Source organism: Neoarius graeffei, chromosome 2 (genome assembly GCF_027579695.1).
Source record: "Neoarius graeffei isolate fNeoGra1 chromosome 2, fNeoGra1.pri, whole genome shotgun sequence".
NCBI lineage: Eukaryota > Metazoa > Chordata > Actinopteri > Siluriformes > Ariidae > Neoarius > Neoarius graeffei.
The window spans coordinates 97,446,963-97,461,400 of NC_083570.1; the positions used below are offsets into that span (position 1 = coordinate 97,446,963).

General features: G+C 40.9%; 1 protein-coding gene across 3 annotated transcripts in view; it reads right to left on the reverse strand.

The window, feature by feature from the left end:
• Window positions 1-14,438, reverse strand: part of acsl1b (acyl-CoA synthetase long chain family member 1b) — a 126,355-nt gene that overhangs the window by 66,151 nt on the left and 45,766 nt on the right. For all 3 annotated transcript variants that reach the window (XM_060915244.1, XM_060915243.1, XM_060915245.1), the window contains exons 3-5: window positions 8,837-9,049; window positions 8,612-8,726; window positions 331-395 (exon numbers count right to left, since the gene is read on the reverse strand). In XM_060915244.1, coding sequence (XP_060771227.1) covers window positions 331-395; window positions 8,612-8,726; window positions 8,837-9,031 — 375 coding nt within the window. In that variant the 5' untranslated portion in view covers window positions 9,032-9,049. The remainder of the gene's footprint in view (window positions 1-330; window positions 396-8,611; window positions 8,727-8,836; window positions 9,050-14,438) is intronic.

The window sequence follows — 14,438 nt, forward strand, 5'->3', positions numbered from 1 at the left end:
ACATACATACATATATACACACACACACACACACACATATATATACATATATATACACACGGGGGGGGGGGGGGGGGGGGGGGGGGGAGTCGTGTTCAGAAGTCTGAGAGCACCAGTGCATTCTTTTCTCATTTAATCCAAGTTTTCATTACAAACTATATTACTGACAACAACTTGAGTGAAAACTAGACTCTTTGGAATATTTTCATGTATTTCAGAGTTTCTTGGGATTTCATACGTCCCCTTTCATTTTCTTTAATGACAGTGTGCACTCGAGCTGTTGCAAGCAAGACAAACAATAGCAAATGGAGACGTCTCCAGCAGTCGTACCTCTGAATAGGTCAGCCACTCATACGGCTGGTTCAGCTTTCTGGAGCCTAAGCAGGGTCTGTTTTCTAAGGGAAGGGAGAAAGAAGATAAAATATCATTAATTTAAAAAAAATCTGTAACCTAAGCATTATATTGAATATTGCAATTTTTGTGCATTATACTCAACACAAACCTTTATTATAGTATATAGCGTATACACCAAAAACCTTACAGACACTAATTAAGTAGCAGTCAGACTAGAACATGATGAATGTTGGTGTAAGGTTAAAGTCTGACATTATACTCCTTTAACTGGGGGTGTCGTGGCTCAGATGGCTAAGGCACCATACCATAAATCCGGGGACCCGGGTTCGATTCCGGCCCGAGGCTATTTCCCAATCCCTCCCCGTCTCTCTCTCCCGCTCATTTCCTGTCTCTCTACACTGTCCTATCCACAAAAAAACTATACTCCTTTAACTGTGGAAGCAGCTGCCATTTTGTTGGTTTATTATCTGGAGTATGAACCTGATGTGAACAGCATTGTCAAAGTCAAGGCTTAGATTTACTTTAATTATGACAATTATTGTTGTAAAATTGCAATAAATTTCAAAGAATAAAAATGAAACAATGGGCTGTCCGTTATGGTAAAATAATAATGAGACCGTCAATGACGGCGTACCTCACCTCACTCCAGCCTCATCTAGTCCAGAAGGAACAATCTAAAGTGGGCCACCTTGCGCAGTTCTACTCTCCACCAGTCCAGCTCAAATATTTGCCAGAAAGAATCCACAATGGCGAGGAATTGACCAAGAAGAAGTGATTTTTTTTTAAAACTGTTGTTGAATTAAGGCTTAATTAGTCCATAACTTCATTAATAATTGTAATTAAGCAACTCTGGGTATAAGTTATATACATCCTAGGTACCCCTACCTTCATGCCAGAAAGAATCAAAATTGGTGGAGGGAGAAGAAGCGATTTGTGTGGAAACTGCTCATTAGGGCTTAATTATTCCATATCTTCATTATTAATTGTAATTATGCAAATCTGGGTAGAAGCTATATGCAGATAGGGTACCCCTACCTTCATGCTAGAAAGAATCAAAATCGGTGAAGAACTGAGGGAGAAGAAGCGATTTGTGTGGAAACTGCTCATTAGGGATTGATGAATTACTCCATATCTTCATTATTAAATGCAATTATGCAACTTTGGGTAGAAGCTATAATATATGCACCCCAGGCAGACCTACCTTCCTGCCAAAAAGAATAAAAATCTGTGAAGAACTGAGGGAGAAGAAGCGATTTTCATGAAATATGGACGACGCTGGACGGACAATGGACGAACGACAGACAACACATGATGGCATAAGGTCATCGCCTGTTGGCTGGATGAGCTAATAATGATGGGAATAATGTGGAAAGCCATGGCCAAAAGGTTAGAAAAGCAGATTTGGGACCAAAAGCGGATGATGTCATTGCTGTGTGCATGCGAATCGTGTATTGGCGTTGCTGTGTGCATGCGAATCGTTTTAAAAAGGTTAATCTCATGATCCGCTGATACGGTCTAATGTAAACACCACCTATGTGTCAGCCCTGCGATGACCTGGTGACTTGTCCAGGGTGTACCCCGCCTCTCGCCCGTAGTCAGCTGGGATAGGCTCCAGCTTGCCCACGACCCTGCACAGGTTAAGTGGTTAATGGATGGAATAATAATAATAATAATGTTTATTACTTACATAGCGCATTTTGCATGCATACATGATCAAATGCTCTTAAAATATCATACATAAATAAAATAAATGAATACAAATATAAATGAAATGACATCCTAAAGATAATATAAAAACCATAAAACATTGCTAAGCTGTAAAATATATATCATACATATAAAATTCTGAAAAATTTCAATTATTAAAAGCTAAATTAATGTGTGTTCAGTCAAGATTTAAAACTAGATACATTATCAGTGTCTCTAATTAACTTTGGCAGCATATTCCAACGCTTTGGAGCTGCCGATGCGAAGGCCCTATCGCCTAATGTCTTTTTTGCTATGAATGGTAACGGTTTCAATAAAAGCTCATTGTCAGATCTTAAACTATACTTGAACACCGTTTTGATCTCAGTTAAGGCCACACCAATTCAATTAGTTGGTTCTCGGAATCGCCGCTTGAAGAAAATGCAAAATGAAAAAAATAAAATAAATTCGAAATTAAACTCCCGCCAGCAGAAAAGGTCACATGACGTGAGGTCACGTGACATCGAAAACCAATCAAATCGCCCCTTTCACTTTTGATAAAGACTTGTGGAAGAAACATGCCTGTGGAGGGGAGTCCTGCAAAGCCTGTGTTTGTGATTGTTAGGATATTCAGCGAACAGAAGCGTAAAATCTTTGACAGGTGTGTTGAAATTCTGTTTACTGGTTTGCCTGTATTGTTTGGTCTATTTCCACCACTAATTTTACCATCAGAGCATTTTTTTATTTTATTTCACCCGCTCACTTAATATTTTTCCTGAAAATCCGAGAACCAACTAATTAAATTGGTGTGGCCTAAACTAGATGTATAATTAGGGGCACAGCCCTTAAGAGCTTTAAAAAGTCATGACTAAAATTTTAAAATTAATCCTTAATCTAACTGGCAGCCAGCGCAAGGAACGTAAAATTGGTGCAATATGAGAAAATCTAGGAACAAGACGAATTAGCCTGGCTGCTGCTGCACTCTGAATCTTATTTAAAATGAACATCAGACAGCCTATAAAGAAGGCTATTACAATCATCTATTCTGCCCATAATCAGTGCATGAACTACGATTTCTTCTGAATCTTTGGTGAGATTTTCTAATATGCCTTAAAGGAGAAATGAAGGCAATTTTTTTAATCATCAAAATTCTATTTTTCTCATTTTATTAAATATAGGAATACATTTTTGATCGCTATTTTGTCGCTGCTATAGCAAGTTATGAGTGTTTGAAATATGCTCTGTAATATATCAGTCCATATGTCAAATGCAACGGCCGTAAACGAGATTCGTTGAGACTTGTGCGAGACATCGTAGGACGGAAGTAAAACGTACAGCGGAAATCAAAGTCACCAACATCTGCCAACGTTCCCTGGGTCCAAAAGCGCTCACTTGTTCACTACTCCCTATATAGGGAATTACTATATAGAGGACTGTATAGTGAGCTCATTGGTAAAATGAAACGCTTTCGGACACTACTCCATCGCGCTGGTATTTACATCATTACTGTCGCACAATTAAAACGTGCCAGATCAGTCGGCTGGTGGGTTTTCAAAATAATAAACCCCAGCATGTATTTTTGTGATAAATCCATATTATACTGAGCGTATTTCCCACATTAATCAATACAAAGTACCTGCATCTTTCAGTTCTTTTAAATCAAGGCTGAATCCTTTCTTTCTTCTTTACCGCTGCCTTTTATTCAATCAAATTTGAGACTTTTAATCTGATTTCTTTCAGTGCGATCGCAATGCATGATGGGATATATTGCTTTGGTTAGTCACCATCATTGTAAACTACTTTTCGTGATGCATTGTGGGATACTTTGAGTGCACTATACAGGGTGTAAATAATCCTCACCAAGGTTTCGGACAGCACTACAAAATGGCGTCCTCACTATACAGTGCCCTATATAGTGAGTAGGGAGCGATTTCGGACACAGGGGTTGTCAAAAGACGCACGCGCCCTCTTTCGAATGCTGATGTAATCAAGCCGGAAGTTTTGTTTGTTTTGATAGCAATCAGGAAAGTTTGAAAAAGTAGGCAGTAATCGTCATTTAAACTCGTTTTTGTGCAATATTTCGTTTGGAAAACAGTTTTCAAAATGGCGGCACTGACACGTGGCTGACACTTCTTCACGTTTCGAAGTCTTGCACAAGTCTCGTGAAGATCACGCAGATAAGCGACGCCTGGCGTGGACCAAACGAACTAAATTCAATACGGCTAAAAACCGAATAGGCCGATAAGTATAATATTTAATTGCAATTAGTTGCCAATATGAGTCACGATATAAGGTTACGAAAACGTAATTGAATCTCATCTCATTATCTCTAGCCGCTTTATCCTTCTACAGGGTCGCAGGCAAGCTGGAGCCTATCCCAGCTGACTACGGGCGAAAGGCGGGGTACACCCTGGACAAGTCGCCAGGTCATCACAGGGCTGACACATAGACACAGACAACCATTCACACTCACATTCACACCTACGGTCAATTTAGAGTCACCAGTTAACCTAACCTGCATGTCTTTGGACTGTGGGGGAAACCGGAGCACCCGGAGGAAACCCACGCGGACACGGGGAGAACATGCAAACTCCGCACAGAAAGGCCCTCGCCGGCCCCGGGGCTCGAACCCAGGACCTTCTTGCTGTGAGGCGACAGCGCTAACCACTACACCACCGTGCCGCCCACGTAATTGAATAACACATTAATTAAGAAATAAAGCAAGTTTAAAAATGACTTCAGTTCCCCTTTAAATTATGTAAATAACAGAATACAGTACTACACGTTTCTGAGATACGGGTAGTAAGACTCATGTTCGTATCAAACCATGTTCCTAAGTTCTTTGCAACATCTGTTGGAGTTACTATGACATTTCTAATGGACAGGTGGTCAGCTACATCCATTGATGTGGCATGTCCTCCATACTAGTCCAGGGCTCAACATTAACGGTAGTCCGACTGTCCGGGACAACCAAATGTTTGGTCCGGACAAGTCAAATCCGCATCTGCCTGTCAGACAGGACGAGCTGAATATTTGTTCAAAATCGCTCTTTTTATAGCAATTATTCCAGAGTTACATCAATAAAGTTCCAACAAAACCAGTTCAATCCCTTCAGTGATCCGGCCGTGTTACTGTTTACGAAATTGCGGGGAAGCCGAGTGCAGCAGGTGCGTGTGTAAAAATAACCACATCGTAATATCTAATTATAGATTATTAAACTCATCGAAAATCAGAGAAATGGCCATCAAATACCTCAAGAAAATAAATATCTGTTGTGAATCTTCATTTCATTCAGACATTCATTCTATTTTTCCTTTTGTATGGTTCACGTTAATCACCAAATGTCATAAAATATTTCGTGGGAATTTTCAGACCGTGCCAAACTCCCTTACGGTTAGTTTTCATTCACAACGTGATTCTGTCACTCTTATCATATCCAGCTTGTTTTCTTTCATTTTCATTTCTTTAAATTAATTTAGACTTTAGGTTATACTGGATTAATCAAGATTTAACTTTATTTCCTCCAGAAGCTTTGAATTTGGGTGAGTCTAACTCTTAAAACTGCAGATCAGGGAATGGGTTAGAACACACGCACCATAATGGGGCCTTGGATAGTTTTTGTTTATTGTTACAGTTAAAGCTTGAGTTTTATTGGAAAATTATAAATCATCATTAAAGCATAATGATTATCATAACTATACCTGCTTTTTGATCAACTTTGTTAACCACTTTCCTTTCACTGAACTAGTAAAGACATAGGAATAAAAAGCTTCCGGTCAAGACAAGCGACAAATCTTGCTGCTTGTCCAATTGGATTAAAAAGTTCATGTCGAGCCCTGGGGTCCCTGTGGAAGTTGGTATTATATGGACAATAAATGTATTATAATAAATGAATTATTACTGTTCAGTATTAATATCCGTTTCGGGACCATTTGTTCCAGTGATTCCTCATTTTGCCCACACTTCATTAGCATAAAATTTAGCATTTTTTACAGCACATGGTATGCATCGCAAAATTTAGCTGTGCTGATATTTTGCAGTCCAGCCTACCCTGCTAGTCATATATCACCTTCGTAAACTGTTTCTCCTACACAAGCTGTTCCTGTTTTTCCTGGTTTCAAAACAACATTCAACTCTTTGAAACGCTTGCTGATTAGCGATGTGCCAAGTAAAGTAGGGCTTTTGTAAAACGCCACACCTTGAAGATTAGGACTGAAGAACCTACGAGGACGACTTCTACATAGGTGGTGTTTACATTAGACCGTATCCGTCTCGTTTTCGTCGCGGATGCACTGTCCGTGCACATTAAAACGCCGGGAAACGACTCCACAGGCGGAACAACTTGAATCCGCCAGGGCCCACGTATTCAACCCAGTTCGTATCTGATCCGGTGCTGTGTAAACATTGAGGAACGAGGATATGCAGTGCTGAGCTCTAGCTGACGTCGTCATTGGACAACGTCACTGTGACATCCACCTTCCTGATTCGCTGGCGTTGGGATCACACACACAGCGGCTCAGTCCCGAATCACTGCTCGTGCGCTTCACTCGCGCGTAGGGTTGGGCGGTATCCAAATTTTGATACCTTTAAACTGTCTCTGTGTTTTCCCGGGTATACGGTATTACCGAGAAAAAAATAATATTTTGTTTCGGCCTACTGTGTAACGTGCGCCTATGCCTCAAATGTACTATTTAAAAGCAGCATAGCGAATTGTGTGCATTGTGGTATGGATTAAGCAGCAAAGCGAATTTTGTGCATTAAGAGATATTTCAAAGCATCACGCAACTCTTCCTTCATCTTGAAAATAGCATTCAACTGTCGTTTACACATGTCTGCGTTGAAACGCCATTTGCAGCACTATTTCACCTACTCCATCAAAAAAAGTACACGATGACCAGGATCATACCCTTTCAAGCATGGGAAATAAAAAAAAGAAAAAGAATCAACCAACACCCAAGTCCGTTTAGACTGCGCGATAAACCATATTCTTCAGCGCAAATGAGGCGAACCTAATTCAAATGCGTGATAGCTGCACAAGGCAAAATCATATGGGCCCACGTCATGCCATGGCGGGGAAATTAATAATCAAATGGCCTTACCTTGCTTAAAACGTTGTCTTGATCACATAACTCCTTACAATTATTCCACTTAAATCCATACGGTTTAACACACCCAACAAAGATAGCAAGCGCATTGCTAATTCCCACCAGAAACCTAACAGTTTACGCTACGATGTTTTCTTCCGTTTCTTCAGTAGATGACATTTCAAACGTTTATTACCCACATCCCAAATGTCATACGTTATATTATTTTACCTTGTTGTTACTCATGTAACCTACTCAAAACACAACTCATTGGAGAGATCTCGTGGAAGTGGAGTACCCCAGGCTATGGTGTGCCTTAGGGGACATATTAGATTTTTCGTTTGGTTTGAAACCAAAATGCTGCCACACTGCCGATGTTGTATTTTTTTTTGCCACTAACTCGTTATCTTGACTTGCCATCTTTCAACCGCGGTCTCAGTCTCTTTTTTTTTTTTTTGGATAGGACAGTATAGAGAGACAGGAAATGAGCGGGGGAGAGAGAGACGGGATCGGGAAATAACCTCGGGTCGGAGTCGAACCCGGGTCCCCGGATTTATGGTACGGTGCCTTAGCCATCTGAGCCATGACACCCCCGGTCTCAGTCTCTTGCAAAGCTTTCTGTCAGACTCCAAATTGTCATGCAGGGTTGCCATGGTAACGACATAAACAACCCTGCACGCTATGAAAACTTCTTTAGGAAATTGATAGAATTAGTGAAAATACGATCACACAGTTATTCGGGATGATCTTCAATTTATTATTTTATATTATGACCTCATGTACTCCATATTTATTTAGATATTATATATTTTTTTAAAATGACGGTAATGAGACCGATACCGTTGGTACTTTTGGATACCTCGAGATACCTTCTTACCGTAATACCGCCCAACCCTACTCGTGCGCTCTGTGAGCTGCGCAGGGCCGGAGTGCGCACCCTCCAGAGGGCACTCGCTGTTCAGGGCGGAGTGATTTGGAGCGCAGGAGGAAGCGCTGAGCTGCACTGAGGTTTATTTACACATTTCAACTTATTTACCTCCTTCAGGCGCTCAAACTCAGTGAGAACATGAACATCACAGCCAGGTGTGTTTATCTGCTGGAGAAGGTGTTCGCTTGCCATCCTTCCACTTGCAAGTGGTGAGTGACTTGCGCATGCCCGATATGCACTGGGATCATGTGACGTGCCGTCTAATTAGTCATGTGATTAGCGTATCCGTGTATTGGCGTTGCTGTGTGCACGCGAATCGTGTATTGGCGTTGCTGTGTGCACGCGAATCGTTTTAAAAACGTTAATCTGATGATCCGCTGATACGGTCTAATGTAAACCCCACCATAGTCACTATTCACACAGCCATCACGTATCAAAAGGAAGCATCATAATTTAGGATAGTGAGTCATAATTTAATCAAACCACTAATAGTCATGTTTCAGTAAAACAGAAAGTCAAAATAATAATAAAAATAATAATAATAATAATTTCCACTTACTGGATAACCGTAAGCCCCGAGTAAAGAGCTCGTATACTGTCGTAGCATCATCATAGTAAAAACACACAAGCTTGTCAGCATCCACTAACACTGACCTGCGGGCAAATTCTCCTCCCTAAAGAACAGCACCAAATTCATGTGAATTAATACTGATCCAAAATTAAAAAAAAAAATCCAAACTCTGGCTTGGCAAGGAGTTTGCTTCGACTCATAGAATGGACTCACCGGCACCTCGACGGACTGCATGCGCAGGTCACAAGGTGGTTTGATGGCTTTTGGTCGAGTGGTGTACCAGTAGGTGGCGAGTGCGGTGAAGGTCCCTATACCCACCAGTGTGCCGGGGGACAGTCTGGAGAAGTAATCCCTCACCTCAGTCAGCTCAGGCACATGCAACCTCTTCAGCAACTCCTGGGCCTGCATGTCTCTCGGTTTATGGATCTGCAGAATGAAACAAGGGTCGACGTGAGGTCCAGAACTGATTGTGAAGTACAAAAGAGACAAAGGGCGGGTGCTGATGGACAGCTTTGGACCTTGTTTATCAAGCTGAATATGAACAAATTTATTCGTAAATCATTCACAGGAGCATTTACACAAGCGACAGTGGATATAAAAAATAAAAATAAAAAATAAAAAGTGTACACACCCCGTTAAAATGATTTTTTTTTACATCAGAAAAACCTGAGACCACGATAAATAATTTCAAAACTTTTCCCACCTTTAATGTGACCTATAACCTCTCATCCCATTATCTCTAGCCGCTTTATCCTGTTCTGCAGGGTCGCAGGCAAGCTGGAGCCTATCCCAGCTGACTACGGGCAAAAGGCGGGGTACACCCTGGACAAGTCGCCAGGTCATCACAGGGCTGACACATAGACACACACAACCATTCACACCTACGGTCAATTTAGAGCCACCAGTTAACCTAACCTACATGTCTTTGGACTGTGGGGGAAACCGGAGCACCCGGAGGAAACCCACGCGGACACGGGGAGAACATGCAAACTCCGCACAGAAAGGCCTTCGCCGGCCACGGGGCTCGAACCCGGACCTTCTTGCTGTGAGGCGACAGCGCTAACCACTACACCACCGTGCCGCCCCGACCTATAACCTGTACAATTCAATTGAAAAAACAAACAAATCTGTTAGGGGGAAAAACATAAAAAATAAAAATTGTACAATAAGCTGGTTGCATAAGTGCGCACACCCTTAAACTAATACTTTGTTGAAGCACCTTTTGATTTAATTACAGCATTCAGTCTTTTTGGGTTCACACCTGCCATTCATTAAAATGACTCTGATTCACCCCAAATAAAGTTCAGCTGTCCTAGTAGGATTTTCCTGACATTTACTCAGTTGCATCCTCCAGCAAAAGCCAGGGTTCGCAGAGAGCTTACAAAGCATCAAAGGGAGCTCATTGTTGAAAGGTATCAGTGAGGAGAAGGGGACAAAAACATTTCCACAGCATTAGATATACCATGGAGCACAGTGAAGACCGTCATCAAGAAGTGGAGAAACTATAGGACAACTGTGACATTACCGAGAACTGGATGTCCCTCCAAGATTCATGAAAAGACAAGACGAAAGCTGGTCACGGAGGCTGCCAAGAGGCCGACAGCAACACTGAAGGAGCTGCAGGAATTTCTGGCAAGTACTGGTTGTGTACTACATGTGACAACTATCTCCCGTATTCTCCATATGTCTGGACTATGAGGTAGGGTCACAAGATGGAAGCCTTTTCTTACAAAGAAAAACATCCAGGCCTAGCTAAATCTTAGAGAGAAAAAAAAAACACAACAACCATCAACTCTCCCAAAAGCATGTGGGAAAATGTGTTATGGTCTGATGAAACCAAGGTTGAACTTTTTGGCCACAATTCCAAAGGTATGTTTGGCGCAAAAACAACACTGCACATCACCAAAAGAACCCCATACCCACGGTGAAGCATGGTGGTGGCAGCATCATGTTTTGGGGCTGTTTTTCTTCAGCTGGAACAGGGGCTTTAGTCAAGATGGAGGGAATTATGAACAGTTCTAAATACCAGTCAATTTTGGCCCAAAACCTTCAGGTGTCTGCTAGAAAGATGAAGAGGAATTTCATTTTTCAGCACAACAGTGACACCAAAAAAGTTTTGGAATGGCCCAGCCAGAGCCCAGACCTAAATCCGATTGAAAATCTGTGGGGTGACCTGAAGAGGGCTGTGCACAAGAGACGCCCTCGTGATCTGACAGATTTGGAGCGGTTCTGCAAGGAAGAGTGGGCAAATATTGCCAAGTCTAGATGTGGCAGGCTGATGGACTCCGACCCAAAAAGACTGAATGCTGTAATTAAATCAAAAGGTGCTTCAACAAAGTATTAGTTTAAGGGTGTGCACACTTACGCAACCAGCTTATTGTACAATTTTTATTTTTTTATGTTTTCCCCCCTAACTGATTTGTTTGTTTTTCAACTAAATTGTACAGGTTATAGGTCACATTAAAGGTGGGAAAAGTTTTGAAATTATTTATCGTGGTCTCATTTTTTTTTACATCAGAAAAACCGATCATTTTAACGGGGTGTGTACATTTTTTATATCCACTGTATGTATTATGACTGAAAACCCATTTAGTTGGGCATAGTGTTCATATCCTACAAGAAGACCTGATGTATAAAGAGACACATGAGGGCAAACCATGACTGATCGACTTCAAAGTGCGTAATCGTGGAGTTACTGCAATTTTATAATAGATTGCTTTACATAAATCGCATATTTATTTCAACTGCACACACACACACACACACACACCTCAACACACATTTGTGAAAACTTGTCATTTCATATTAATGACTTGAAAGAAAGCAAGTCCAGAAAACATCCATACGGTACATTCGGAGAAATAAGACTAGCAATTCATTTATGACAAATAAATAAATAAATAAATAAATAATAAGATAGAGACTAAAGTCACAGTGATTTGCGCTAGCTGTTAAAAACGGGACGTCTGGTCACCGTACTGTCAGAGTGCACTTATGGATGCATGTGCAGGGGAGAGTACCCAAACACTGGTCAGAACGGGAAATCAGGCAGCAGTCAACCGGCTCGATAAAATCAGGTACGGGACACTAAACAATACTTCGCACTGGCTATCTGTGAGAGCTGAGTATTTATAGGCAAGGTGCTTACTGGTGGCTTGGCAACAGGTGATGTCATTTAGAAGTCAGGTGATAGAGGGTGCTGTGACTCTTGGGGATTGTAGTCCAGAGCAGCCATGTTTGGAGGCTGCTCCGAACTCAGGTTTTCAGTGCCGTTACTGACACATACCCAATAAATCCGGAACGGTAAGAGGTACAGAATGACGCTTAGTGAGGAAAAGTTGTGCCCTGCCGCCTTGAACAAAATTAAAAAAAAAAAAAAATTTAATGATTAAAAAAAAAAAATTCATGAAAATTGACAGAGTTGTAAGTGATTGCAAAAAATCCTGTTTTTCATGGATCACTTCAGTTCAGTGATTCAGATCAGCACCAAAAGTTATAGCAACATAATTCAGCCCAGATGTATTCGTCGTGTGAAATTTGGTGGGGATTGGTTGAAAACTGAAGGAGAAATTGCATCCTAAAAAACATTAGGAGAAGAAGAAGAAGAAGAAGAAGAAGAAGAAGAAGAAGAAGAAAGTAGAAAGATCTTGAGTGAGAGTAACAATTTGTGCCAGTGCTGCTAGCACAAATTAATAATAATAATGGCACCTAGAAAATGAAGAAGTGTTAGTCTATGGTAGCTGATGCAGTCCAGTGGCCGAGCTGCATTATTGGAAGATTTACGCTGCATTTGACTTAAATCAAAAGGTAGAAAGTCAGAGCTTTTTTTTTTTTTTTAAATATTTTTTGTTAACCATTGTATTCAAAAACAGAAAAATTTCAAAATCATGCAGATACAAATCAAGAGCTTCAGTTAAATGTTCACTTTTTCAAACATCAGAATGGGAAAAATTGTCATCTCAAAGTGTGACTTTCACTGTTGGTTTGAGCCAGATGGACTGGTTTGAGTATTTCAGAAACTGCTGATCTCCTGCGGCTTTCACACACAACAGTCTCTAGAGTTTACACAGAATGGCACGAAAGACAAAAAAACATCGAGTGAGCGGCAGTTCTGTGTGTGGAAGCCTGGTTTCGATAAGATCTGCGATTGTATAGACAAATTGGAGAAATGATTTTCAAATTTGTGTGTATTAGTGTGGACCGTGACGGAGTGTGTGGTGCAAAGTAGTGCAACAAGGTTGATAAGAGAAGTCAGAGGAAAATGGCCAGATTGGGTCAAGCTGCCAGAAAGGATATAGTAACTCATAGCAACTCTTTAGAACAGCGGTGAGCAGAAAAGCATCTCGGCATGCAACAGCAGAAGACCATATCGGGTTCCACTCCTGCAGCCAAGAACAGGAATCTTAGAATCAAGAACACGTTCCTATTAAAGTGGCCAGTAAGGGTATGTATCTATGACTACGTTCAGACTGCACCCTGAAACGACCCATATCCGATTTTTTTGCCCATATGCGACCTGTATCCGATTTGTTATTGACAATCTGAACGACACAGATCCGATTTTTTCACATGCGACCCAGGCCGCTTGGATATGTGGTCCTAAATCCGATGCATATCCGATATTTTCACATGCGACTGCAGTCTGACCGGACAGGTCGCATTCATGTGACCTACACGTCATCAACAAGAGACAAACGTCACTAGTCTGCGTTGGCTAATCCCGCCTCTTTGGTGGAAAACAACAACATTTGTACAGTTTTCAGAATTTAAATAGACTTTTATAGAATTGATCAAGCTAATGGTGGATTTGGTAGGGACCTGGATGTTTATCTGTTAGCCTGATTAAATAAAACCGTTTCTATAACTGATTTATAACTTAAACCATCCTGTATTACAAGATTATAAGATTGTTCTGGAAATTTCCAGTAATTTGACACCTTTGGTCTCATTAGTCTGCTGCCCGCATTAATCAGATTATTGTGCGAGTTCCGCCGCCGCCACAAAAACCACATCGCCAGGTCTCGCCTCATCTCCATAGCAAACTGCACTGGTGTTTCTGCACCTTGAGCCAGCGCTGAGAGAAGTTGCAGAATTCAGCTGGCTATAAACAATCTAAATAAATATTTATAAAAATGTAGAAAAAGTTTATTAATATGACAAAATAAATATGTGCAAATTATTAAGCCTGAACTGAGAGTTTGGTAATACAGCGGCCGTATCCCAAATGACTGCCTACTGAAGCTCGAGTGCACTATATAGAGTTTAAAAATCCATTACTTCCTAGTAACATGTAGTGCACTTATATAGAAATTAGAGAGACATTTAGGAGTCAACCCTCGTTACCAGGCTACACGTTTTCATTTCAGTTCAGAAACAAAAACACACACGAGACCTCACACTTTAACACTAACCAGATAATTAAAACAAACAAACAAACAAACAAAAAAAGAAATCATTAAACTTGAAGAGTGCGCTTTTTTTTGTTTACGTATTACGTAGATGTGCTTATTACGTGTCAATTTGCGCATGCGGGACACTTTTGGGTCGTTTTCCGTTCATATTGGAGATCGCATACAAGTCTCATATAATTGGTAATGTGAACGGCCTAACAAAAAAATCGGATTTCACAACAAATCGGATATGGGTCGTTTCAGGTTGCAGTCTGAACGTAGTGTAAAAAATAGTACAAATAAAACATTGTATACTAGAAGGGCACTTCGTACAGTACAGTGTATACTTCCACCAAGCCGCATATCAACTTCAAAATCAAAATCAGTTGAACCTAGGGTAATACTAAAGCTGTACACCAAATTTC